Consider the following 27,724-nt stretch of genomic DNA (forward strand, 5'->3'; position numbering starts at 1 on the left):
GGGATATGATGTCTAGAATGTAGAAATGTTTTTGGACAAAGGGGTGGAGGGGGGAGTGTTTACCAGAGCTGAGGGAAGGGAAGAGAATTACTGGGCCCATTTGAAGAGGAGCCACATGTTTCGTCTATAGGACCTGAAGTCACCAGTGTATTAGGGGGGAGGGGAGACTCTTGATACATTGTTTTCCAATAGCAGCCCAATATAGAGAGACTTGCCAGACTCCAGGAATTTGATTTAGTGATGGATAGACTTTTACCTCTAAAGTCCTCTGGATGGTTGCACCTGAAGGGGTTGGATCCTATTGCTGGAGTCACTGACATCACTCGGGCTGCCAAAGACAGTGGCTGCACAGGTCCGTTCCCCCTCCTCCCTGGTACTTGCAGTGGGTACTTGCTCTTCCCAATATGCTCTGCATTGTGGTCAGAACTTATTTCACGGGCTGCAGAGGATGGTGGCAAGTCCTGTCCTCCTCCTCTTCCTCCTTTGGGACATGTAGATTTCTCTAGAGCCATAGTTATAGACCAGTTGTGACAGTGACTGTATTCAGGCACCGTCGCTGCAGGATTTCAGAAGGAGCAGTGACTGAATGAATTGGGTATATTGAGTGGGTGATAGGGGGAGCATTAGCTAGGTAATTGTGAAAGCTGGCTGTGATGCCTGCCACCAGTTATGGTTCTGACAGAAGTGGCTGATGCTGAAAGCTAGCACAGACAGAAGTGCGCAGTTAGCACAGCATCCATTCAACGCTCCAACTGAGTGCTTGATACAGAAAAGGGTTCTGTACAGAAACTTGTATTAGCCTCCATTTTAATATGATGTTCGCTGGATGACTTCCGGTGGAGACGAGCAGCGAGATGGACGTCGCGCTGTGAGCTCCGCCCCGCCCAAATGAAGCCCGTCTTTAGCCATCGCTGATCCCGCTCCAAGAAAAAGATCCAGTGAGCACGGAGAACACCCGGGACCTAGATGAACATAGAAGCGGCACTGCCGGCGCCATACCCAGCAAAAAAAGCAACTTTGAAAACGAACACGAGCGGTTCCAAGATGGCGGCGGCAAAGGAAGTCCGGATTGTTTAAACAAAAAAGAGCTGCGGGCAGACAACAGGAGAGACGAGAGTCCCTACAGACAGGGGAGGTCCGGGTCCTGCTGTGGAGACGGTGGTAGTGAGTACCCTTTATTAAGTTCGGGGCACGAAGCAACCAGCCAATTTCGGTAACGGATCTAGAGGGAGCACCTTGAGAGCTGGAGGAGTGAAGCAACGTTAGCTGGGGGACACGCTCTCTCGGCGGTTGCGATAGTACATTGGATAGAAGCATTCCCGAGATAAAGGGAAGAAACTCTAACTGAATGGCTTGTTAGACTGCTTTTGGGTGTCTGAGATGGCCAGCTAATTAAAAGGATACCCTGGTGCATGTAATCACGCTACCGTGAGGTGGTGGGCGGAAGGCCCAGCATAGTTACCCCACGAAGTCTGTGCCTCCGAATAAAAACAGCGCCTGGATAGAGGCATTTGTCTAATGGCAATTGTGTTGCGTGCCGAAGTGCTGGGAGATTGACTGAGAGCAGTATATTTGAATGTATGGAGCAATATTTGAAACCCATGCCATCTGGAATCACCCGTAGAGGCACAAAATTTGACAAAGAAAGGCTAACATCTCCTAAGCCTAGCCACAAAATGGCGGACTTGAAAGGTACAGCTGGGGGAGAATTCACTGATAAACAACTGGCGCAAATAACAGCAGCGGTGAGTGCAGCCCTCAACCCACGATTCGATCTGTTGGCAGGACAACTAAAAAACTTAGAATCATCAGGAGCCGAAACGGAGAAAAGAGTGGGAGAGGCGGAAACGCGGATAGCAGCAGTGGAGGACTCCAGTTCCCAAAACATGCAGGAGCTTGCCAGGCTCAGGACTCAACTCAAGTTGCAACAAGAAAAAATGGATGATATGGAAAACCGAGCCAGGAGATGCAATTTGAGAATTGTGGGTATCCCTGAAAAGGTCCCAGAAAGACTTCTTGGGCAAGTATTAGAACAGTGGCTGAAGAAAGAGTTGGCCTTATCAGATAGTCGAGGAGAGTTGTGTATCGAGCGAGCCCATAGGCTAGGGCGTTGGCAACCAAATTTGCAGAGGCCACGAATTGTCATTATTAAAGTGCTTAATTACCTACATAAAGAAGAAATACTAAGAGGATTCCGAACGAAGCGAGACTCCCTTCACTATGAGGGTTCCCCAATAAAGATCTTTCAAGACTATTCGGCAGGAGTACAAGAACAAAGACGCCGCTTTCATCCCATATGTTCCACACTGGTTGCCAAGAGCACCAGATTCATGTTACTATACCCAGCCATTTTAAAGATTCAGCATAAAAATCAGTGGAGATCCTTTCAGACAGCCCAGGAGGCTCAAAGATTCCTAGACACGGAAATGAAAGAACTAGACACATGACTTTGCAGTGGAGTCCGAGCTAAGACGGGCACATGGGGGGAGCCTTCTCCTTTGGTGAAAGAGACTGCGGGGATTAACCCGCATGAAATGGTATATGGTGGGTGATGTTTTGAAAGTTAAAAGTATTGTTTCAAGGTTATGGTTGTTTCATAGGTATGAAATATGGGTTGAGTTTCAGGGAGTCCCAGAATCTGTTTGGGGACGGGGTTAAGGATGCCCGGATAAATAACACAGCTGACTGTTATGGAGGATGTGGATTAAGAAATCAGGTGATCATAGATAACCTAGGGGCTGCAAGGGGCGAGAGAAGTCAAAGGCATGGGAGGGCCTTGGGAGAATGACAGGAGGGGTAGAGGGGGGGGGGAGGGGGGGGGAGGGGAGGGATGGAGAAGATTGGGGGGGGGGGGGGGGGAGGGAGGGATAAGAATTGGGACGGGAACACGATGTTTCTATGAATGTAGTGATGTTATGACTGACACATGGTGTAGTGCACGAGTAAAGATGTCTTGGAAAGAGGAGTGGGAGGGGTGGTGGCTGGGACACCCCTCTGTAAAGATTGCGGGAAGATTACAGGGAAGTATAGATGAACGAATGGAGATAACATGACTCCAATACAAGTAATAACTTGGAATGTAGGGGGTATCCACTCACCTATTAAAAGACAAAAAATTTTAAAAATACTCAATGACCAAAAGACATCGATTGCATTTTTGCAGGAGACACATTTAACAAGCATAGAACATGCCAAATTGAAGCGATGGTGGGTAGGAGAAATTTTTGAATCCCCGGCAGTGGGGGGGAAAGGAGGAGTGATTACACTAATACGGAAAGGTATACACGTGAAAGTAAATCAGGTAGTAGGAGACACTGGGGGAAGATACATGTTGGCATCCGTAGAACTAGACAGACAACCAATTTTGCTATGCAATATATATGCGCCAAACTCGTTTGACCGGCGCTTTTACACACAGCTCACTAGTGCCATACAGGGGATTGGAGGACCCCCGATTATAATGGGAGGAGACTTTAATGAAGTCGCGGATCCGGCACTAGACAGATCGGGCTCAAGTGGGAAAGGGAGAGCCAAGCCAGGGAAGGGAATAGCAACGCTGGAGGAAGCTTTCACAGTAGTAGATGTGTGGAGAACTCTGAATCCTCTAGAGAGGGATTACACCCATTTATCAAGGGCCCACGCCACTTTATCCCGTATCGATTATATATTCGTAACTGGAGACATTTTCACAAAGGTGGACATAGCGAAAATTGGGCCCATAGCAGTCTCCGACCATGCCTGGGTTATGGTGAGGGTGGAGTTGGATGGAGGGATCAGAGAGGATTACATGTGGAAATTCCCAACTTGGCTATATAGGGATGCACAATTCTTACCCCATTTGATTAAAAGTTGGAAAGATTTTGGCATCACTAATGAGATTCACAAGAATGACCCAGTACTGTATTGGGAAACAGCTAAAGCAGTGCTTAGAGGGGAGATCATAGCCTATGTTAGTTTTAAGCAGAAAATGAGGAGACAAGAAATTCTGGGATTAGAAAGGAGAGTGACTAAATTGCGACGTCAGTATAGTATGGGACATACTCAGAGTCTCCGAGTGCAATTGCTAGAGGCCCAGCAGAGCCTTAACGAATTGTTGCACCGCACAGTTAGAAGATCCCAGGCTTATTATAAATATCAGCTTTACAAATTCGCAAATAAGGGAGGGGGTTTTCTGGCGAAGGTTATGGGCAGAAGATTAGGTTACCAAAAGATACTATCACTTAAGAATAGTCAAGGGTCACTAGTACATAAGGATAAGGAAATCTCGGGAATATTTAAAGATTTCTTTGCACAGTTATATAAACCACAAGAGGATCTGGTCAGGCCTGGTGAGACATACCTGGCTAGCGTAGATTTACCCCAAATGGAGGCTGAGGAGTTAGGGGTGTTGAATGGAAAAATTACAATAGATGAAGTTATGTGGGTGATCAAGCAAAGTCCTCTGGGGAAGGCGCCGGGCCCTGATGGAATGAGGAATGAGTTTTATAAGTTATTGCAGGCCGAGATTAGCCCGGTGCTGACTGAGGTGTTTAACTTAGCAGTCCAGCGGGGCTCTTTACCATTATACATGAACCAGGCTCATATAACAGTAATACTTAAGCCCGGTAAAACAGCTCTTCTCCCGGAGTCATACCGACCAATCTCACTCTTAAACTCAGAAGCCAAGTTTTTGGCCAAATTGTTGGCTAATAGGTTGGCCAGATATCTCCCTTCCCTGATAGAGGAACCACAAGCAGGATTTGTTCAGGGTAGAAAAATAGCAAAGAATATGAGGAGAATCCTTCTTGCGTTGGAAAAAGCACAATGGGAAAGACAGCCAACCATGTTAATTAGTTTCGATGCCGAAAAGGCTTTTGACCGGGTGGATTGGGGATTCCTACTAGAAACACTCAAAGCATATGGGGTGACGGGGTTTTTCACGCAGGCGATCAAGACTCTATACACTGATCCCAGAGCGAGAATTCTCGCCAATGGCCTAGCTTCGGATTGGTTCCCCATTGGTCGAGGTACCCGTCAGGGTTGCCCTCTGTCACCTTTACTGTTTGTGTTGACACTTGATCCGTTGATACGAGAAATAAGCAATAATGTAGACATAAAGGGAGTACAAATAAAAGACCGAGAATTTAAAATAGCAGCCTTTGCAGATGATTTACTAGTACTATTAACAGATCCCAAGCATTCTTTGGGACACCTAATGGAAAGTATAAAGGAATATGGGGATTTTTCTGGATTTCATTTAAACTTGACAAAATCAGAGGCCTTGGCGAGTCCAGACGTTAAAAAAGCAGATTGGGGGCAATTCCCATTGAGGTGGGCGACGGGGTCCTTCCGATATCTAGGTATTAAATTGACCTTGGATCCGGCTCAGATATACATTTCTAATGTCCCACAGTTGTTGCGAGATACGAGGGTGCAATTAAATAGATGGAGCTCCCTGCCATTAACGCTCTTGGGCCGAATCCACTTATACCGCATGGTGGTGTTCCCGAAATGGCTATATGTACTGCAAATATTGCCAATAAGGCTCTGGGAAAAAGACCTTCGGGCACACCAGAGACAAGTGGCGCGATTTTGCTGGGCTGGTAGGAAGCCAAAACTCCGATGGGAATATCTCATTGGGGCACAGGCACAAGGAGGTCTAGGGATCCCCAATATGCGTACATACAATCAAGCATGTCTCTTAAGACATTTGGGAGATTGGATTATGGGTACGAACAATTACACAGATATACAATTAGAGAGATTGCATTTCAGCCCCTGGCATTTAAATTACTTAATACACGCAAAATTTAGAAATCTCCCGCAGCAAGTAAAACATAGCTTACTCTTATAGCCCTTGAGATATTTGTGGAAGGAGATAACGAAACTCTGGAAACACAGTGCAGAGTGCAGCGTGCTGTTGCCAATCACGGGTAATGCAGAGTTTGCACCTGGGAGAGAAAGTAAATTTTTTTGAGATCTGGGAAAGCAGGGGGTCATACTATTGGGAAATTTTTTGCAAGCGGATGGGACCGCCATGGCTTACTCAGAGTTTGAGAGACACTATGGGGGGGGGGGGGATGTTGGCGAAATTAGCCTACTTTCAACTCTCACATTACATACATGAGCTCCCCACCGCAAGTCTCCTACCAGGCTTTGAGAGGGAAATTAGGGAGCTTCTGGCCGGGGATGCAATGGGACAGATTTCAGTGTCGAGATTTCACAAGGTGTTGGAGGGGAAACAACCACAAAGAGATGTTAAGATGGTTGTGGAAAGATGGGACCGGGAGGTGAAATAACAGAAGGGAAGATATTAGCGGCACTTCAAGGCGGGGTATGGGTGGTACATAGTGCCGAGTTACAGGAGTGCCACTTCCGCATCATACATAGGGCATATTTCTCAGTAAAACAGGCATGGTATGCGGGAGTGGTGGAAACACATAAGTGCCCCAAATGTGCAGAAGTAAATGCATCACTTAGCCACGGTTTGTGGCAATGTAGAGAGATACGGGGGTTTTGGACAGCTCTCTCCAAGTTTATGGGCTGGGTTATGGGGTATCGGGTGGATCTATCTTTTGAAAAAGTGATATTGAGCTCCATGGCGACATGGCACAAAGGAACATTGGAAGAAAAGATGTTCCTCAGTAAACTTTGTATTTTGGGAAAAAAATGTATTTTAAGTTGCTGGACAATAGACAAAGGTCCTTCATATTGGCATTGGAGAAATAAGTTACATGAGCTCATGCTATGGGAAATGCAAGACGCCTGTAATACACCTAAGAGGCGCCAATGATTCATGAAGATATGGGGGGCATACCTACACAAGATATCACCACGAGCACGTAGTCATGTTTTGAACATTTTGGGTTAGTCTATATTCATGATAAGAGTATAATCAGAAACATGAGGCACATTTATAAAGGGGGACGGGGATAAGAGGAAGGGGAGAGGGGAAGTGACATAAAAGGGTTGACGGAGGATGCCCACATGTAATAGATGTTAGCTTAACCATGGATTAGTTAAGATATTTTCTTAAATGGAATGTGACAATTATTTTGTAATGTTAATGGAAAGGGCTGAATTACTGGATGCAATCCTGGAAGGGAAAGGAGAGAAGACGCCACCGAGCCCATAAGAGTAAAGGCTCGGTGGGGGAGACACAGGGGATGGGAGGGAGGGAGGAGGGGAGAAAAGCAATAAAGTTTGATGATAGATGTTATCGCTGCTGTGTATGATGAAAATCTGTTTGGGGCATTACCGAGAATGCCCATGGTTGTGATAATGATGATATGTGTCATCAATAAAAAATGTTGAAATATAATATGATGTTCGCTGGTATCTATTGGCTGTGCTCTGGTGCAGAGAACTGCTACAGAAAAGGCAAGCACAACATGGGAACAGGAACTGGGAGGCCACCCAAAACTGCTACTAAAACTGTCTGAAAGCTTTCTGCTGAAACTAATCACTTGGTTTCGGCCAAAGCCGAAACTGAAAGTTTGGTTGTGTGAATATAACCCAGTTGAGGGCTGCTGGAGATTATGCAGTTTGCATCCCTCTGCTAAATCCAGTATCCAAACCAGTATATAATAATTTAAATAATAAAAGATGGTATTTTACCTGCAAGCAAAATGTCCACACACACGTACTGCAGCTAGTAAAAAGAAACTAAAAACATGATACTTTACAGTGGTTCACCTGATACCACACTGGTGGCCTGATGATCAAAGGGAAATGTGGGCGCTAGAGGCCACTAGCACTGGACTAGTGCCCACATTTACCTTCCCCACCCCATGATCAGTAAGCTGACAGCCTTGAGTGAAACAATAATGCAGACCTCATGTCCTGGTGGGTCTATTGAACCCCTCCCCCTAAAATAACAGGGAGGGGGCTAGAGGTCTGGCAGATCTCTGACCCCCCCCCCTCCCGAATCTCCCTTATATGGTCAGGAAGCCCTGTCCAGTGCATCCCAAGATGCAGTAGGCAGGCTTGAGCACCGCCGTTTTCAAGGCAAGTGCTGAAGAGGGGAGAGAGTGTGATACGCCCAACTCCAACAAGAATGAGGGGAGAGGGGTCCGCTACACTACCAGAGCGGGTAGGGAGTAGAGGTGGGAGCCTGCTTGGGCCACCAGGGATTGGTTTTGTGTTTGGGGGAGGGGGGGTTGGGGGAGCTAGATCTACCAGACCTTCAGCCCCCTTATATTGCTATTTTGGGAGGCCACCAGGGGCCTCATTTTGGAGGGGGGGGGGGGGGGCTCTGGAATTCCCACAGACATCCAGCCCCTGTTTGACAGGTCAGGCTTTTGACAACCTGGACCTGTCAAACAAGTTCAGGAGGATGTTCTCGGGCAGAAACCTCTCGCACTTTATCCATATTATCAGAACTAATAGCGTGCCTAAATTTGCATGCTATTAGTTCTGATCATAGGGGTATTATAGCCCTGTGTTGTTCCAGCACTACTTAGACTACTACTACTACTATTTAGCATTTCTATAGCGCTACAAAGCGTACGCAGCGCTGCACAAACATAGAAGAAAGACAGTCCCTGCTCAAAGAGCTTACAATCTAGTAGACAAAAAAAAAAAGCAGTGTTAGGAACAGCAAGGGCCAGCTGACGTCATAATGCCACAGAAAAGCTAATTTCTAAGGAGCTTATCCCAAATTTACAGACTTAAATTCCTACTAAAAGCCTTTGTGCAAGATCACAATTGCATTACAATCCCTGGCATTCTAGTGGCATATTTAGGGCAGGATTGATGCCCCAGTTGTGGCAGCCATTTTGAGAGCAGGGCTGGGAATGGGCAGGAGTAACTGGGGACTGCTGCCCCTTGCTATTGCCCCTAGACCACCTGGGGGGAAGGGCACTTGGGGTGGTCCAGGCTAGAGTTTGGCCCCATGCCTGTGGGTTCTGTTCCCGTCCCTGCGGGCCCTGTCTCCATCCCTGCAGGTTCTGTTCCCACCCCTGCCCCATCCCCACGGGCTCTGTCCTCATCTGCAGAAGCCTTGAACACTTTTTATATTTAAAAATCCTTTTATTAAAGTATAAAAAGGAACAATATGCTGTTCAACTGTTTTTTTATAAATCACAAAATAAGAAAACAATGAGCAATTATAATAACCCCTCCCCCACCACCCTCTCTCTTCCAACCCCAACAATAGCTAACTTCTACTACCCCAAGGAATCTTAATCCACCCCGTTAAAATGTCCAGGGGTACAAAATACAACTCCTCCTGTATGGCGTGGGAGAAATACGCCCTCTGAAGTACTGTTAAGATTTTTTAATCTGTGGATGAATGTGCTCCACAATCTCAGGATTGTCTAGCTCTCCTGTCTTCCACAGTCTTTCCTGTAATAGAAGATGTCTTCTTAGAAGATGTGCTGGTAGCAGGAATGTTCAGGATCCTCCATGCAAACTTTGCTAGTTGTTGCCAGCATGTTTGTTTTTCCAAAAAATCAAAATATCATTGCATCACTCAAATATAAATAGCAGTTCAGTAACCGGCTTCAATGTAGAAAATGACAAGGGGACAAAGTTTGGCCCTGTCCCCATGTCATTCGCTAATGTGGTTGGAGAGTCAACTTCTGTTTGGGGGAGGGGGGCGGCGGGAGAGGGAAGGAGAAAAATAAGACAAAGCAACGATTTTGGGCTGAATCTGAAACATGGCTGAATTAAAATAACCTATCAGGTGAAAGGTTAGCTGTTTTTTTTCTGTAGTTCTCCTCATCACACATACCTTGAATAAGGCGGAGCGATACCCCCTTGCTTCTGCTTAGTGCATCTTGCAAAGTAAGGGAATCCCCCCCCCCCCCCTTAATTTGGTAGTTCAGGCAGACTCTACTAAAGGGGGGAAAGGTTTACCCTGCATGATGTGTCCCAGGATGCACTGTATTTGTTAGGCAGTGCCATTTTGAAAGATGGCGACAAGGAGGCAGGGACCAAGTGAGCACCACACTATCTTGTCTCTCGTTCAGGGTATATGGGGGGGGGGGGGATTTGGGGTTGGCTACGCTACCAGGGATTTGTTTTTGAGGGGGGCCATAGACTACCAGGAATGTTTTGAGGTGGGGGGGGGGGGTCAGTCCGTTCTGGGATTGGAAAGTGGGGAATTGGAGCATGGGGAGGTTCTGATGGTTGGGATGGGGAGGAGGTTCACTAGGCAACCTGGGGAGAGGCATTGGGCTTCCCCCCCCCCCCCTCCCCTCCCATATGTCATTGTGTGATCCAATCACCATTCATACACTGATAGGAAGGGAAGGGAGACACCTTTTTTGCTCTTCAACAGCAAATGGCTACACCATTGGTTCCCAAACCTGGTCCTGGAGGCACCCCAGCCAGTCAGCTTTTCAGGATATCCACAATGAATATTCATGATGGATTTGCATGCACTGCCTCCACAGCATGCAAATCAATCTCAGGAATATTAATTGTGGATATCCTGAAAACCTGACTGGCTGGGGTGCTTCCAGGACTAGGTTTGGGAACCACTGGCCTACACACACTTGCTGTGTGCACTGGGGTTTTTTTTCCCTAATACTGTAAAAACAACAACAAAAAATATATACAGAAAATATAGTGGGGTTTTTTCCCTAATACTGTAAAAACAACAACAAAAAATATATACAGAAAATATAGTGGGTTTTTTATGATATTGTTTGAACCAGTAGTATACAGTGGTGGAAATAAGTATTTGATCCCTTGCTGATTTTGTAAGTTTGCCCACTGACAAAGACATGAGCAGCCCATAATTGAAGGGTAGGTTATTAGTAACAGTGAGAGATAGGACATCACAAATTAAATCCGGAAAATCACATTGTGGAAAGTATATGAATTTATTTGCATTCTGCAGAGGGAAATAAGTATTTAATCCCTCTGGCAAACAAGACCTAATACTTGGTGGCAAAACCCTTGTTGGCAAGCACAGCGGTCAGACGTCTTCTGTAGTTGATGATGAGGTTTGCACACATGTCAGGAGGAATTTTGGTCCACTCCTCTTTGCAGATCATCTCTAAATCATTAAGAGTTCTGGGCTGTCGCTTGGCAACTCGCAGCTTCAGCTCCCTCCATAAGTTTTCAATGGGATTAAGGTCTGGTGACTGGCTAGGCCTCTCCATGACCCTAATGTGCTTCTTCCTGAGCCACTCCTTTGTTGCCTTGGCTGTATGTTTTGGGTCATTGTCGTGCTGGAAGACCCAGCCACGACCCATTTTTAAGGCCCTGGCGGAGGGAAGGAGGTTGTCATTCAGAATTGTACGGTACATGGCCCCATCCATTCTCCCATTGATGCGGTGAAGTAGTCCTGTGCCCTTAGCAGAGAAACACCCCCAAAACATAACATTTCCACCTCCATGCTTGACAGTGGGGACGGTGTTCTTTGGGTCATAGGCAGCATTTCTCTTCCTCCAAACAAGGCGAGTTGAGTTCATGCCAAAGAGCTCAATTTTTGTCTCATCTGACCACAGCACCTTCTCCCAATCACTCTCGGCATCATCCAGGTGTTCACTGGCAAACTTCAGACGGGCCGTCACATGTGCCTTCCGGAGCAGGGGGACCTTGCGGGCACTGCAGGATTGCAATCCGTTATGTCGTAATGTGTTACCAATGGTTTTCGTGGTGACAGTGGTCCCAGCTGCCTTGAGATCATTGACAAGTTCCCCCCTTGTAGTTGTAGGCTGATTTCTAACCTTCCTCATGATCAAGGATACCCCACGAGGTGAGATTTTGCATGGAGCCCCAGATCTTTGTCGATTGACAGTCATTTTGTACTTCTTCCATTTTCTTACTATGGCACCAACAGTTGTCTCCTTCTCGCCCAGCGTCTTACTGATGGTTTTGTAGCCCATTCCAGCCTTGTGCAGGTGTATGATCTTGTCCCTGACATCCTTAGACAGCTCCTTGCTCTTGGCCATTTTGTAGAGGTTAGAGTCTGACTGATTCACTGAGTCTGTGGACAGGTGTCTTTCATACAGGTGACCATTGCCGACAGCTGTCTGTCATGCAGGTAACGAGTTGATTTGGAGCATCTACCTGGTCTGTAGGGGCCAGATCTCTTACTGGTTGGTGGGGGATCAAATACTTATTTCCCTCTGCAGAATGCAAATAAATTCATATACTTTCCACAATGTGATTTTCCGGATTTAATTTGTGATGTGCTATCTCTCACTGTTACCAATAACCTACCCTTCAATTATGGGCTGCTCATGTCTTTGTCAGTGGGCAAACTTACAAAATCAGCAAGGGATCAAATACTTATTTCCACCACTGTATTTGTTTTGGGGTTTTTTTCCCCTGGCAACTTGTACACTAACACATCTGATTTGTATGTCATTAGTTTACTACTTTGCTGGAGCAAAAATTGTTACAAGCAGTGCACTTAATCTTGATCTAACACAAATTTTCTGCAGCAGCCACTTAGTGGTTTGGGGGAGAAAACTGCTGGGCCAAACACACAATGAATCTCCATGAAACAAAGGATCCAAAATCTTACTTTTTTCTATGATTCAAGGAAACTTGCAGAACTGTGTATAAACAAGGCTCTCAAATCCATTAAACCACTTGAGTGAGATGAGATTAATACAAATATCAGTCACATGATTACAGAATGCTTATTGGTTTCTGAACTAGTATGTACATTATAGCTCTATGCTTCAGCCTGTACTAAATGGTCACCTCCAAGTGCAAGTTGTCTGTTGAAGGATAACTAGAAAATAAAGCATCATTAAAGAATACATTAAAACCCAATCATTGGTATTGACAAATAGCATCTTTAACGAACTTTGCAGGTTTTATTTGCTCCTGCTTTTGTCTTTAGAATGTTTTTTGAAAAATAAGCAATGAAGTGTCTTCCTTTTTTGAATCTGACGATTGACTAACTGTAAGCAGAGGTTCTATCAGACTCAGTGGAACCTAAACAAGGAAGGGTTAGTTTAATAATACAAAGGAAACTAATGAAATCTTCATCTTAAATTTGTGCAGAGAATCCAGGCAGACTAAGGAAGTGACTGCTTTCAGATTAGAACATTACAAGCTGAACAGCTTCCTCAGTCTTGTTTGAGGCCCTTCACCTGCAATGCAGTGCTGTGTATCTGCAGCTAGGTGGTAGAAGCAGAGTCTTCTGTCTCCCTCACACACAGGATTTTCTGGGCTTTGGGAGAATCGGCACTGCAGTGTGTGTACTTCAGCAGCTCAGTCTGCCATTTCCTTTTTAATGGCTCTTTCTAAAACTGTTGGTCTGTCTTTGGGAGCATCTCCACCAATGGGGATCCGAGCTTCATGCAGGTACTCTTACCTTGTGTGCTTCAGCATCATCCTTCACCTCTGTTCCTAAGCAGGAGTGCTTTTATCTTCTGATATACTTAGATGCAGGTCTGCTTATATTCTATAACCTAAACAGGATGGCAGAGGTGATAGCATATTGTGTTCTTTTTGAATGTAATCTTGTCGTATGTGTTAATGTAGGCTTGCATATCTGACTCGACTCTACCCATTTGCTCTTGGTGCATGCTGATAAGGAAGGAATGGGTGGAGGCATAGGAATATTTTTGATTGAGCATAGTGGTCTTTGAGAATGAATAAACTTCCATCTAGTGTTGCTTACCGGAGAAACAAAATTCATAAATTCTTCACAGTATCTCTTTTGGCTCTTAACAGCATTTGATTTAAACTGTTAGCTGGCAGAGCCAAATGTACTCGTATGTTGATTCCTTTCATTTTAAATTTGAACTATGGTGATTTTATTTATATGAACTCTTAAATGTTGTCTAGGGAAGTGTTAACCCCTGAGTTATTCTTTACAGTGTTTATGGGCTGTGTCATTTTGTAATCAGGCTGGGGAGACTTGATGTAATTACTGGCTAGAAATTTGCTTTGACATTTTGAGTATTGAAATTTCAAGTTATTTTTTTTTCTATGAAAGTATAATTTTTCTCTATTTACCTTTTTCATCATAGTATCTGTTTTGGTTATATCTATGTTGAAGACTGAGGAGGTGTGCTAAATCATTTGCTTTGCATCAAATTTTCAAAAAGAACTTGAAGAGAAAACTGAGTGATTTCATCTGTGAAATCACTTTGAATTTTTACAATGAAGATTTAGAATTTACTTAGGGGCTCATTTTCTAAACACTTAAACTTACAAGTCCCATAGATTACTATGGAACTTAGTGCTTTGAAAATATGCCTCCTAGCGTCTGGCAACAGGTTTTTTGATCTAGTATGTAATGTCATTACAGTTAAGTTTGGGCAAGTGGATGGATTTGGATTAGTCTCATGCCTTTCTCAGAAGTTTTATTTTATTTAACTTGATATACTACCAATAACAAAATGGCAGCTAAGCAATTAATTCTCCAGTCCCTGGAGGGATAATCAGAGTTTGTGAGGCAGTGGCAGGTTAAATGACTTGCCCAAGACCACAGGGCGTTGCGGTGGGATTTGAAACGGTCTTCCCTGGTTCTCAACTGTTTGCTTTAAATGTTAGGGTACTCCATTCTAAATGAAATGGTTTTGCAATCCTTAAAAAAATAGCTTTTTGTTTGAAAACAGCATCACTTTATGTGAAAATCTTAGATTTGGGGGGGGGGGGGGGGGGGGGGAGGTGGATCACTACTGTGAGAGCTGTCCAGGAGTTTCAGGGAGAGATGAGTAGCTGTTCAGCTCACTGAATGGGAGTTTGATTCTTCTCAGGCCGGAGACTCAGCACAGAGGCACCACCCGTGAATCTGAGAATGAGCTCCCAGAGCATGAGGAGGAAGAGGAGGAAGAAATACTGGGATCTGATGATGATGAGCAAGAAGACCCCAATGATTATTGCAGAGGTAAGGTGATGCTGGATACAAATGTAGTGAGTTTATTGCTTCAGGAGTTTCTCTTCAACACTATCGGTCTCTAAATTAACACAGTTTATTGGACTGTGGTATGTTAGTGTTACTCCAGAGAATGCATGGTGGCTGGGGATTGTAGGGCCTTTATATAGCAGGGATAGGAGTAAAATGGAAACAGGAGAGAGGGCTTTTTGCTTCTGTGTTAATTTATTTTGCTCTTTCTGCTGCTTGTGTGTTCTTGTTGGCGTCTTCCCTCTAACCTCACCATTAACCTTCTGGCCAGTTGGAAATGGTGTTGATTTTTCTGGTCAAGTGGCAGATTTCATGCTTTGTACTTGTCTTCAGGGGTCTGTGGCAAGATACAAGCAATGGCTCATCACTTCTGCAGGCCTACAGCTGAGATGGTGGTTTTTTTAGTGGCCAGTTGATGCCCAGGAATTTTCGGCATTGGTACAGAATCCTTGTATCAGTGTGTCTTTAAAGCTGGGCTAGGATTTTTATCAAGTCAAATGCCACACTAGCATGATTGTGGAGAGAAGGCTTGAAAATTTCAGTTGTATTGTATCCTGTACCAGATGGCTTTCATGGTCAAGTTTTGCAACAGGCCTTTTCATATGACTTGAGCTTTACTGTTCTTGCTCCAATCCACTACCCTACTGTATGTCAAAGCACTACAATGACTATTTTGTTTTTTTAATGATACAGCTTTCTATTCATCCAGCACAGTTGGCCAATAGATGTTTGTAGTACAGTTTCTATGCTACCCTTATGCCCAAGAATCATTCTCAGTATGTTTTCACTTTTTTTTGTTCTAGGTGGTTATCATCATGTGAAGATAGGAGACCTATTCAATGGAAGATATCATGTCATTCGGAAGCTGGGCTGGGGCCATTTTTCTACTGTGTGGCTATCCTGGGACATTCAGTTAGTATTGATTTCATAATGTCATGTGCTGTTAGACCTTGTTCTTCTGTTTGATCAGTCTTGTTCTTGCTTCTTCACAGGAAACTGGGTTGGATATATAATTTTAGCTTTTTCCTGTCCTGCCAGAGATCCTTTAAAATGGGCCTTTTCACCTTTTAAAATTAATTTCTAGACTTGTATGAAAAGCAGTTAATACAGTAAGATGTGCTGTGGAAGAAGGGATCTGTGTAGTTTCTCAAGCTTTTGTACAACTGCATATTGCAGCTTGTTAATAACTCCAGTAGGAGAAGAGTTTTAGTTGAAATATTTATTATACAAGTAACAAATACATTAAAATTATATAACACAATATTCCAGACATATGAACAGTAGGAAATTTGTACCTTTCCATGTGCAGGGAAAAAGATAAGAAAAATGTTGCAACACACCCAAACTAAGAGGAAGGCCTTGTTTCTTATAGCTTCCCACCCTTATGTCTAAGCCCTTCAGCTAATCTATCTCTGCCATATACCCTCCTAACCTGAAGGAATTTAGACCCACACCAATGTTTCCTCTAAACGGAATGCATGAGCAATTGCTCATCTGTTTTTTTAAGAGCGTTGCTCACAAAAAAAGTTTTTTTTTTTTTGTGCTATATACAGAAATGCATGGCTAATACTAGTGCTCAAAAATTGTTGGTTTTTAAAACTTGTTGCTTGCCAGAGGCGTATCTGCGTGGGGCCACAGGGGCCTGGGCCCCCGCAGATTTTCGCCTTGGATCCCCCCCTACCGCCGTTAACCCTCCCCCGCCTACCGCCAACCCTTTCCCCGCCTACCGCGGTCACCTACCCCCGAGGTCCGCTCCTGCCGGTTTTTTAAAATATTACTTCAGCTGGCGGGGGACTCCAACCCCCGCCAGCCCAGCCGAGGTCTTTAACTTCTTCATCCTCGTGCTGTTCCTGCAATGCATCCTTCCAGCTGGACGGAGTTTGACGTCGCAGCACGTTGTACGTGCAGGACGTCAATGTGCTGCGACGTCAAACTCCGTCCAACTGGAAGGATGCATTGCAGGAACAGCACGAGGATGAAGAAGTTAAAGACCTCGGCTGGGCTGGCGGGGGTTGGGGTCCCCTGCCAGCTGAAGTAATTAAAAAAACCGGCAGGAGCGGACCTCGGGGGGTAGGTGACCGCGGTAGGCGGGGAAAGGGTTGGTGGTAGGCGGGGGAGGGTTAACGGCAGTGGGGGGGGGGCGTTATAATGTGCCCCCTCACTCTAGCCCCTGCCCCCTCCTACCGCCGAACCTCAGATACGCCCCTGTTGCTCGCATGAAAAAAAGCTTGCACACAATAGGCCACTCCTTAGAGGAAGCATTGACCCACACTATAGAAAAGGTGATTACGACAAAATGAGAAAAATGGTGAAAAAAAGACTGAAAGGAGCAGCTCGCAGAGTAAAAAACTTGCATCAGGCGTGGATGCTGTTTAAAAACACCATCCTGGAGGTTCAGGACAAATATATTCCACGTATTAGAAAAAAGGGAAAAAAGACTAAACGTCAGCCGGCGTGGCTAAACAGTAAGATAAAGGAAATCATTAGAGCCAAAAAACAATCCTTCAGAAAGTGGAGAAGAGAACCAACTGAAAGTAACAGGATAGATCATAAGGAATGCCAAGCCAAATGCAAAGCGGAGATAAGGAGGGCAAAAAAGGACTTTGAGAAGAAATTAGCGTTGGAAGCAAAAATACATAGTAAAAACTTTTTTAGATACATTAAAAGCAGGAAACCGGCCAAAGAGTCGGTTGGGCCGCTGGACGAAAATGGTGTTAAAGGGGCGATCAAGGAGGACAAAGCCGTAGCGGAGAAATTAAATGAATTCTTTGCTTCGGTCTTCACCGAGGAGGATTTGGGGGGGACACCGGTGCCGGAAAGAATATTTGAAGCGGGGGAGTCGGAGAAACTAAACAAATTCTCTGTAACCTTGGAGGATGTAATGGGTCAGTTCAGCAAGCTGAAGAGTAGTAAATCACCGGGACCTGATGGTATTCATCCCAGAGTATTAATAGAACTAAAAAATGAACTTGCGGAGCTACTGTTAGAAATATGCAATCTGTCCCTAAAATCGAGTGTAATACCGGAAGACTGGAGGGTAGCCAATGTTACTCCGATTTTTAAGAAAGGTTCCAGAGGAGATCCGGGAAATTATAGACCGGTGAGTCTGACGTCGGTGCCGGGCAAGATGGTGGAGGCTATTATTAAGAATAAAATTGCAGAGCATATACAAAACATGGACTGATGAGACAAAGTCAGCACGGATTTAGTGAAGGGAAGTCTTGCCTCACCAATCTAATGCATTTTTTTGAGGGGGTAAGCAAACATGTGGACAATGGGGAGCCGGTTGATATTGTATATCTGGATTTTCAGAAGGCGTTTGACAAAGTGCCGCACGAAAGACTCCTGAAGAAATTGCAGAGTCATGGAATCGGAGGTAGGGTATTATTATGGATTAAGAACTGGTTGAAAGATAGGAAGCAGAGAGTAGGATTGCGTGGCCAGTATTCTCAGTGGAGGAGGGTAGTTAGTGGGGTCCCGCAGGGGTCTGTGCTGGGTCCGTTGCTTTTTAATGTATTTATAAATGACCTAGAGATGGGAATAACTAGTGAGGTAATTAAATTCGCCGATGACACAAAATTATTCAGGGTCGTCAAGTCGCAGGAGGAATGTGAACGATTACAGGAGGACCTTGCGAGACTGGGAGAATGGGCGTGCAAGTGGCAGATGAAGTTCAATGTTGACAAGTGCAAAGTGATGCATGTGGGTAAGAGGAACCCGAATTATAGCTACGTCTTGCAAGGTTCCGCGTTAGGAGTTACGGATCAAGAAAGGGATCTGGGTGTCGTCGTCGATGATACGCTGAAACCTTCTGCTCAGTGTGCTGCTGCAGCTAGGAAAGCGAATAGAATGTTGGGTGTTATTAAGAAGGGTATGGAGTCCAGGTGTGCGGATGTTATAATGCCGTTGTATCGCTCCATGGTGCGACCGCACCTGGAGTATTGTGTTCAGTACTGGTCTCCGTATCTCAAAAAAGATATAGTAGAATTGGAAAAGGTACAGCGAAGGGCGACGAAAATGATAGTGGGGATGGGACGACTTTCCTATGAAGAGAGGCTGAGAAGGCTAGGGCTTTTCAGCTTGGAGAAGAGACGGCTGAGGGGAGATATGATAGAAGTGTATAAAATAATGAGTGGAATGGATCGGGTGGATGTGAAGCGACTGTTCACGCTATCCAAAAATACTAGGACTAGAGGGCATGAGTTGAAGCTACAGTGTGGTAAATTAAAAACGAATCGGAGAAAATTTTTCTTCACCCAACGTGTAATTAGACTCTGGAATTCATTGCCGGAGAACGTGGTACGGGCGGTTAGCTTGACGGAGTTTAAAAAGGGGTTAGATAGATTCCTAAAGGACAAGTCCATAGACCGCTATTAAATGGACTGGAAAAATTCCTCATTTTTAGGTATAACTTGTCTGGAATGTTTTTACGTTTGGGGAGCGTGCCAGGTGCCCTTGACCTGGATTGGCCACTGTCGGTGACAGGATGCTGGGCTAGATGGACCTTTGGTCTTTCCCAGTATGGCACTACTTATGTACTTATGTACTTATGTACACACCCACCATATTACCAAACTGAGTATTATAAGTGTAATCTATTCGGGATTAAATTTCTTAAGTCTTTGAGACAGATATGTGTTTCAGATAGCTAGAAAATGATGTCTGCTTTAAAGTAAGATCCGCTGCCCACAGCTGATTTGTCCATTTGCTGAAATGAGGGACTATCTGTACCCCTTGTTGAAGAATGCATTTTTTCCCCTCTAAGGTCCCTCCCAAATCTCCCCAACAATCCAGCACCACTTTCTCAAAAGTAATCTGGATATGAGACCCCAGCAAAGAATTTAGGTAACTAATAAGCTCAGGCCAAAAGTATTGGATTTGGGGACCAGTCCAAAAAGTATGACATAATGTGCTTTCATTATTTCCCACATGTAGGGGAGTAAAATGACTTGGCTTTAAATGCTCTCATGAGAAAATAGGCTCTATGCAATATTCTATATTGCATTCTTGAAAATCAGTATAAGCAATAAGAGGTTTCCTTTGATTAATTTAAAAAAATTAAGCAATCCCAACTGATGATCCACTTGGTCCCAGGCTCACTTCAAAGATCCATAATCCTTTAAAATACCTAAAGCTGTAAGATTTCTGTAGTCCAGAAATAGTCAACCTATTATCCATGTCTGTATTGAAAAATTCCCCCAGATTACCAATAGGATGGTGAAGATCCAATGTTCGTATGTAGTTCACCAGCTGTAAGTATGCAGGTTGATCCTCCTGGCTGAAGACACTCAAAAGGTTTTAGTGTGCCATCCTCTCTCAAAATATGTTCTACAAGGACAAAGCCTGCCCCCTCCCAGCATACAAAAACCTCACTGTCTAGACCGGGGGCAAAGGCTGCAATGCCTCTAATGGGGTGTTGATTGGTAACTTATGGATGTTCCCCCTCCTCCCAATATGCTCTTGCTAAAGTTCGTCAAGACTCCTGGAGCAGCCTCAGCAAGCAGCTCTGCTTCAGATTGCTAGGTAGCTTTTTGTATGGCGCATGGAGCAGATAACTGGAATGCCAGGAAAATAATTTTAATATAGCCATGGTTGATTTTTTTTCCCCCCTTGCAGGCTTCCATTTAATGTATATTTGCATGTATAATAGCTTTCTATGCATGCAGTAGCGATTGTTGGTATGGATTTAAAATGGGGGTGGGGGGGGGGGGGGTGGCATGTGCACAGTATTGTGCTTCCTGTGTCAGGAAGTGGTCAGGATGTTGGAAGTAGGGTTTACCCGAAGGATATCACTCAGGACCACGTACCTGGCAGGGAAAGACAACTGTCTGGGGGACAGTCTTGAGTCAGGTCCTGCAACTTCACAAGCAGTCTCTAGAGAGATGGGTGTAGCCCAAAAGATCATCTGAGAGGGTGTGCCCCACTGTTTTTTATACTCCAACAAGAAAGTCCAGACTGGGAGCACACAGCAGTTTAGCCTCAGATGCCTTTCTCCTCCGTTGTGGGAAGGGCTTTCTGTACACACCCTCCAGTGCTAGCAAAAACTCTTCTGAAACTCAAGCAGGACTGAGGAACCATGATTCTGATTGTCCTCTTTTGGCTGACACAAATCTGGTTCCCATTTATTCATGGATCTTTGGAGGCAAACTCCAGGAGACTTGAGTGCCTTCCGACTCTCGTCACCCAGGGGGTTGAGATCCATTGGATTCTGACCTCCAGTCCCTAGCCCTCACAGCTGAATTGGTCGGTTCCCCTCTCCCAAAGGCCCTCATTCATTGTTTCCAGGTTGCTGTGCTTCAAAAAAGACATGGTCAATTGCCAAAAGAAAATTAGCATTCTGCTTTTTAGCCTCCAATTTCCTTTTTAAAAGGCTTCCCATGTATATGAACCATATATTGTGCTTGTTCTATAATGAAAGCAAGTTGGTTACCTGTAACAGGTGCTCTCTGAACATTTCATGATAGTTGTTCTCTGGATTTAGCTTACTCTTTCAGTAGTAGCTCAATTTATATACAGTAAGTATTCCCAAGAGAGCTTAGGATGGACAGTTGGTTTAAAGATCTATTGTTTGCCAATAGAAGTGCACATAAGGACAGAAGAATAGCCATACTGGGTCAGACCAGTCTGTCTAGTCCAGTATCCTGTTTCCAGTGGTTGCCAATCCAGGTCGCAAGTACCTGGCAGACTCCCATATAGATGAAGATTCAATGCCAATCCCAGGGCAAGCAGTGGATTCCTCTATATCTGTCTCAATAGCAGATTATGGACTTCGCTTCCAGGACCTTGTCCAAACCATATTTTTTTTTAAAACTGATATGCTAACCATTGTAACCACATCTTCTGGCAACAAGTTACAGAGCTTAACTGTTTGTTGAGTGAAGAAATACTTTTCTGTCTTTCTACTTCTCTACACCCCGCCCCGGACCCGCATGCTGTCCTCCACTCGATGTCTCACCTTCACCCACGGTGCCTCTGCCACACCTCCGGCCTGCATGTGGCCAAGGATCCCCCAGCGTAGCTCCAAGTTGTTCTCCCCCTCAGGTTCACAAAAAGCAGGCCTCTTCTCGTCCCGACCCGCCAGGCAGCGATCCCTCGGCTGCAGCAGTCTCTCTCACCCGACTCTCCCGGGACGGTTGCCGAGACAGAAGGCGCGGCCTCCCGCACGATACTTGGCTCCGCAGTCTGAGGCCCCCCGCTCCAACCTCCCGGAACGCCGAGCTTCTGCCTCCTGCGTCTCACAGCCTCTATCGCCCTTGATCTGCTCCGGTAAGTTCCCAAAAGAGAACCGTCCAGTATTTCCCCTGCTCCGGACGGCAGCAGCACCAAAACATAAAACGGGCAGGATACGGAGCGTTCCTCAACATGTCTGCTCAGCATGGCGCCTCCAGGAATGTGTTGATTCTTAACCCTTTTGAAGTACAGTCTTTATAAATAACTGAAGCTATCAATATACTGAATGGGTGAGTTATGTTTCCTGGGAAGGACACAACTCATGTATTTGGAGAAGGATACGCTGGTACACTTATTGTTGCATGTGACCAGAATTTGAGCATGTAATTATGGCAAAATTGCGTATTTCAGTTGTACTAATTTTTATTGAGCAAAGTCGAGCTGGGTTCTCGGAAGTGTCAAATACAATAAACTATATGAGAATAAGCAGTTGGTTTTAAAACAAACTCTTATGTCTTTCAACCTGTACCATTGTAAAACTTGATTTTAAAAATAGCTTCTCCCTCTAGGCCAGGGGTTCTCAACGTGGTCCTCGAGGAATACCTAGCCAGTCAGGTTTTCAGGTACACACAATGAATATGTGTGACAAATTTGCATAGAATGGAAGTATTGCATGCAAATTTCTCATTCATTGTGGATATCCTGAAAACCTGACTAGCTAGGTGGCCTGAGAACTGGTTTGAGAACCCCTGCTTTAGACATAGTTCTAAGATTCCAGCACTATAAAACATATGGAAATATCAAACCATTCAACTTGGTGTTCAGATTTCCCAGATGTCTGAACTGATCAGTGAATTGGCCACAGCACAAACTTTGGTCCAAATCTCCTATCTGATGAGGCCTACTGTGGTGTGGTGAACTGTAAACATATTTTGCTCTCTGATAGGAGGGGAGGTAGTGGTTGCTGCTGCTGCAGCTGCTTTCTGAATGACAAGGGGACAGTTGCCCAGGGTACAAAGCTCCTTGGATGGAAAAGTTTAACCAAATGTAACCATGGGCCAAGAAAATAAGAAGTAATGTAATGACTGCCATGCTCATCCTACTATATGGGTTGAGAAGGGGAAGAGAAAACTGGTGGCGGAGGCTCCAAGTGGTGGTTTTCTCCAACCCTCCTGGTTGACAAGTGTACTTAAGTTGCTGGGGTACACAGACTGGGTTTAGGAGCTATGTAAAGGAGAAAACATGCATGGTGGTAATGTGGATCTCAAAGAATACACATTTTATTTATAACCTGTTAATCCTAGCTTTGTACAGCTGTAGTCCATATCAACACTATTTAACTGTCTTAAATTGATTAAGCCTTAATGGTTTAATAATAAATTATCATAAAGCAAGCAGTATAGCTTTTGTAACCTGTGTATGTTACTGAAAGGGCTGCTCAGCTGGACTGCTCTTTTTATTCAGGGGGAAGAAGTTTGTGGCTATGAAAGTGGTGAAAAGTGCTGAGCATTACACTGAAACAGCATTGGATGAAATCAAGCTATTGAAATCGGTGAGTATTGTTGGTGCATATGCCATTCTTTTGTGTGATCTGGAATATCATTGCTTCCCTGACAGCCCCCTCCCCCTATCAAGAAAAAGTCTGCTCTGTGCCTGTCAATCTTACATCAGCTTCATTGCTTGCCTCTTCCCTGTATTCCAGCACATTTTGTTTCTGATTGCCTCATGTGGTCCTGTGGCTTTCATGCATTCTTTTTATCATGGGATAGTTGTGTTTGGTAACAAGAGCAAAGACAGCATTACAACAATAAGTATAGCATAATAGCAAATTAAACTGTCATCTTGGACAAAATAATTTCTGCAATGTAATTACATCACACACATACCATAACTTTTTTTTTTTTTTTTACTTTTAAGCTTACATTTTTTGGAGTCTTCATGGCATAGTGCACATGTACTCCCTGTTGCTGTGTACCTCAACTGATTTCCATGACTGGCTGTCTTGCACCCCTCCAGATCTTTGCAGGGTATTCATGCATTCTGATGTGCATTCCCCTGTTCTACCACCTTCCAGTAAGATGTATACTTTTGATTCTTGACGTATTAGGCTGGCACTTTAAATGTTTTCACTATTAAAAAATAAAAAAAGGTAGTGGGGTACAAAATATTCCCAACAGATCAAACGCAAATTACACAAATAATTAGCGCACCAGCACATGGAGGAAAAAACGGGTTGATAAGAGTGAGTCCTCCAGCCTTTAGCAATAGTAAAATAATTGATGCTCTGCAGTGTGGTTCCCTGAGGAAGCAACGCGAAACGGGACCGTTGGGACCGCACAGGAATCTACTAAGTAGCTGGAGTTCACAATGTAAAGATAAGTTTATTCATGTTCATCTCTTTTGCGATTCGAAAAAGATTTTGATGCATGAGGACATGATGTACAAAGACATTTAAAGCAAAATAAAAAAAAAAAAAGGGTTTTTTAGTCTATGATGACTTTTTCTGTGTGCAATTAATGATTGAGATTTCTTTGCCACAGTTTGTTGAGACTTTCCCCTATCCAATGTAGACACCATCTTACTTTGTTGCCAGAATGTTTGCGTGTCTACTTGACCTCTTGTTCTGTAGGATGTGTGTTCTTGTATTCGTTGTAGACCCTTCTTCCGCCAGTGTAGGGACAAGTTTAGTTTGTAGTGATCGGTCCAGAGTGTTTCTGTTATTATTAAGGTTTGGTCTGTTGAGAGTTGGTGTGAGATTGAGTGTGTACCCTTTGACGTGGGTTGCTTGTATTTGTGGCCATTTGAGATCCCATATGTGGAGGAATTCCTTACATTCTTGTGTGTTAATAGAGTTTGGGTCTTCTAAGTGAAAGTTGATGTCTCCTAATATTAGTATGTTGGAGTTGGTTACACATGTTTGAAATGAAGTCCATGAAGGTTATTCTGGTCTTTGTTCCAGTTACCTGGAGGTCTGTAGAACAGGACACAATTCAATTGATCGCGTAGGGTTTTGTTGTGGATTCTGATTGAGGCAATTTCAAGTTGAGGTGTTATGGACTCGGCAGTGGTTTCAGTGGTGAAATGGGATCGATAGATTAGTGCTAAGCCTCCGCCTCTTTTGGTCGGGGGACGGGACTTCAGAGCACTTTCAAGGTAGTTAACAGGGAGGTGTCAGATGTGCAACTGGCTGTCTTTGGTTGCTGGCAGGTTGGCCCAGAGGAGAGAGGTTCTCTTGATCAGGGAATGGTACTTGGAAGACAATGGTAAGACACTTAATTGCTCTTTGGAATGTGATAAGCGAGGAAACTAGTGTTTGAACAGTGGTTTAGACTTCAATGGTTACACATGTGTTTGAAGTGAAGTCTGGTTGGAAGCTTCCAAATTCAGTGCTCTTTTGAGGTAATTAGCAGGGAGGAGGCATATGTGCAACACTGTGAACTCTAGTTGGAAGGTTTCTTCTCACTCGGACATCCTGCTTCAAAGTTGCTGATCAAGTGTACTAAGTTCTGAAGCTAACATGGAAGCCCCTTAAAATTTACACTCCAGCTCATCCCTATCTATTCAGTGACGATCAGGATGTAGACCATAGAAGTCTGCCCAGCTCCTGTTTTGTTTCCAATTACCAAACAAAAAAAACAGAAAGTGAAAGTGCCTTGGTGCTTTGTAGCTTTTACTACATGAGACGTGGGGTAAGGAATAATATATTGTAGAGGAATATATTCGAGTTATTCCCCAAGTTTTCCACGTCATCACTGTGACCCCTGACGCAGGTGCTAGTTACCGAAACACGGCCCGTGTCGGGTCTTTTTGTCAAGGCTCATTCATTAAAGAACTGTGTTCCATTTTTAAAGGCCCGTGGTGCTGTTTTTTTTGTTTGGACTTTAGTTTGTACTTTGTTCCCTCTCTTTTGTTATATCCTTGTTTCCAATTACCGACATCGCCACCCAATCTCTGCTAAGATTCCACAGAACAATTCCTTCTAAACAGGATTCCTTTGTGTTTATCCCACTCATGTTTGAATTTCATTACCATTTTCATCTCCACCGCCTCCCACGGGAGGGCATTCCACATATCCACCACCCTCTCCGTGAAAAAATACTTCCTGACATTAGTCCTGAGTGTGCCCCCCTTCAACTTCAATTCATGTCCTCTAGTTCTACCGCCTTCCCGTCTCCAGAAAAAGTTTGTTTGCAGATTAATACCTTTCAAATATTTGAACGTCTGTATCACATCACCCCTGTTTCTCCTTTCCTCCAAGCTATACATGTTCAGGTCAGCAAGTCTCTCCTCGTATGGTTTGCAACACAAATCCCATACCATTTTCATAGCTTTTCTTTGCACCGCTTCCAGTCTTTTTACATCTTTAGCAAGATATGGCCTCCAAAACTGAACACAATACTCCAAGTGGGACCTCACCAACGACTTGTAGAGGGGGCATCAACACCTCCTTTCTTCTGCTGGTTATGCCCCTCTCTATGCAGCCTAGCATCCTTCTGGCCACAGCCATTGCCTTGTCGCATTATTTCTTCACCTTCAGATCCTCAGACACCAACACCCCAAGGTCTCTGTCCTGAGTCGAGCTTACTAACCTCTCCCCTCCTATCCAGTATCTCTGTTTTGGGTTTCCGCACCCCAAGTGCATCACTACATGTCTTGGCATTAAATTTTAACTGCCAGACCCTCAACCGTTTTTTCTAACGTTCGGAGATCCTTTCTCATCGTTTCTACTCCCTCCAGGGTATCCACTCTATGGGCTATTTTCATGTCATCCACAAAAAGGCACACCTTTCCTTCCAAGCCTTCAGCAATATCTCCTACAAATATATTAAACAGAATAGGCACCCAGAACTCCTCTGCTCACCTTCCTTTCGTCCGAGCGGATTCCATTTACCACCATCCTCTGCCACCTGTCAGTCAACCAGTTTCTTATCCAGTTCACCACTTTTGGTCCTAAGTTCAACCCTTTCAGCTTATTCACGAGTCTTCTGTGGGGGACTGTATCAAAGGCTTTGCTGAAGTCCAAGTAGATTACATCTAGCGCATGTCCCTCATCCAGTTCTTTGGTCGTCCAGTCAAAAACGTCAGTAAGATTCGTTTGGCAGGATGTTCCTTTGGTAAAGCCATGTTGTCTCTGGTCCTGTAACCCTTTGGTTTCTAGAAAAAGTTAACTATCCTTTCTTTCAGCAGCGACTCCATTATTTTTTCCTACCACCGTCGTGAAACTTACCGGTCTGTAGTTTCCCACTTCTTCCCTGTCTCTACTTTTGTGAAGAGGGACCACATCCGCTCGTCTCCAATCTCACGGAACCTCTCCTGTCTCTAAAGATCTATTAAATACAGTGATACCTCGGTTTTCGTCGATAATCTGCCCGAAAACAATCGGCGAAATCCGAAACCAACGAAAACCGAGGCAATTATTTCGATATGAATAAAAAAAAGCACAAAAACACTGGAAAGCAATGCAATTGTTTGGCTAGACGCGAGAAACAACGCCACACTAAGCAGGAGAACGCTTTTTGGCAAAATTAGCGAGGTCACGTGGGCACGCCAACGAAATCCGAGACAACTTTTTTCTGGAAAAAATCAACGAAAACTGAAACCGAGGTATTACTGTGAATCTTTAAGAGGTCCTGCCAGGACCTCTCTGAGCTCCTTCAGTATCCTGGGATGTATCCCATCCGGCCCCATAGCTTTGTTTACCTTCAGATTCTCCAGCTGTTTATAAACAGTCATGAACACTATTTCTTT

The 27,724-nt window shown here is 44.4% G+C and overlaps 1 protein-coding gene across 1 annotated transcript in view; it reads left to right on the forward strand.

Annotated features, from left to right (window-relative positions):
• SRPK1 (SRSF protein kinase 1) overlaps nucleotides 1-27,724 on the forward strand; it is a 155,072-nt gene that overhangs the window by 18,686 nt on the left and 108,662 nt on the right. Inside the window, exons 3-5 of the mRNA XM_030220616.1 lie at nucleotides 14,658-14,788; nucleotides 15,610-15,718; nucleotides 23,441-23,528. Of these exons, the coding sequence (XP_030076476.1) occupies nucleotides 14,658-14,788; nucleotides 15,610-15,718; nucleotides 23,441-23,528 (328 nt within the window). The remainder of the gene's footprint in view (nucleotides 1-14,657; nucleotides 14,789-15,609; nucleotides 15,719-23,440; nucleotides 23,529-27,724) is intronic.

Source organism: Microcaecilia unicolor, chromosome 12 (genome assembly GCF_901765095.1).
Source record: "Microcaecilia unicolor chromosome 12, aMicUni1.1, whole genome shotgun sequence".
Classification (NCBI taxonomy): domain Eukaryota; kingdom Metazoa; phylum Chordata; class Amphibia; order Gymnophiona; family Siphonopidae; genus Microcaecilia; species Microcaecilia unicolor.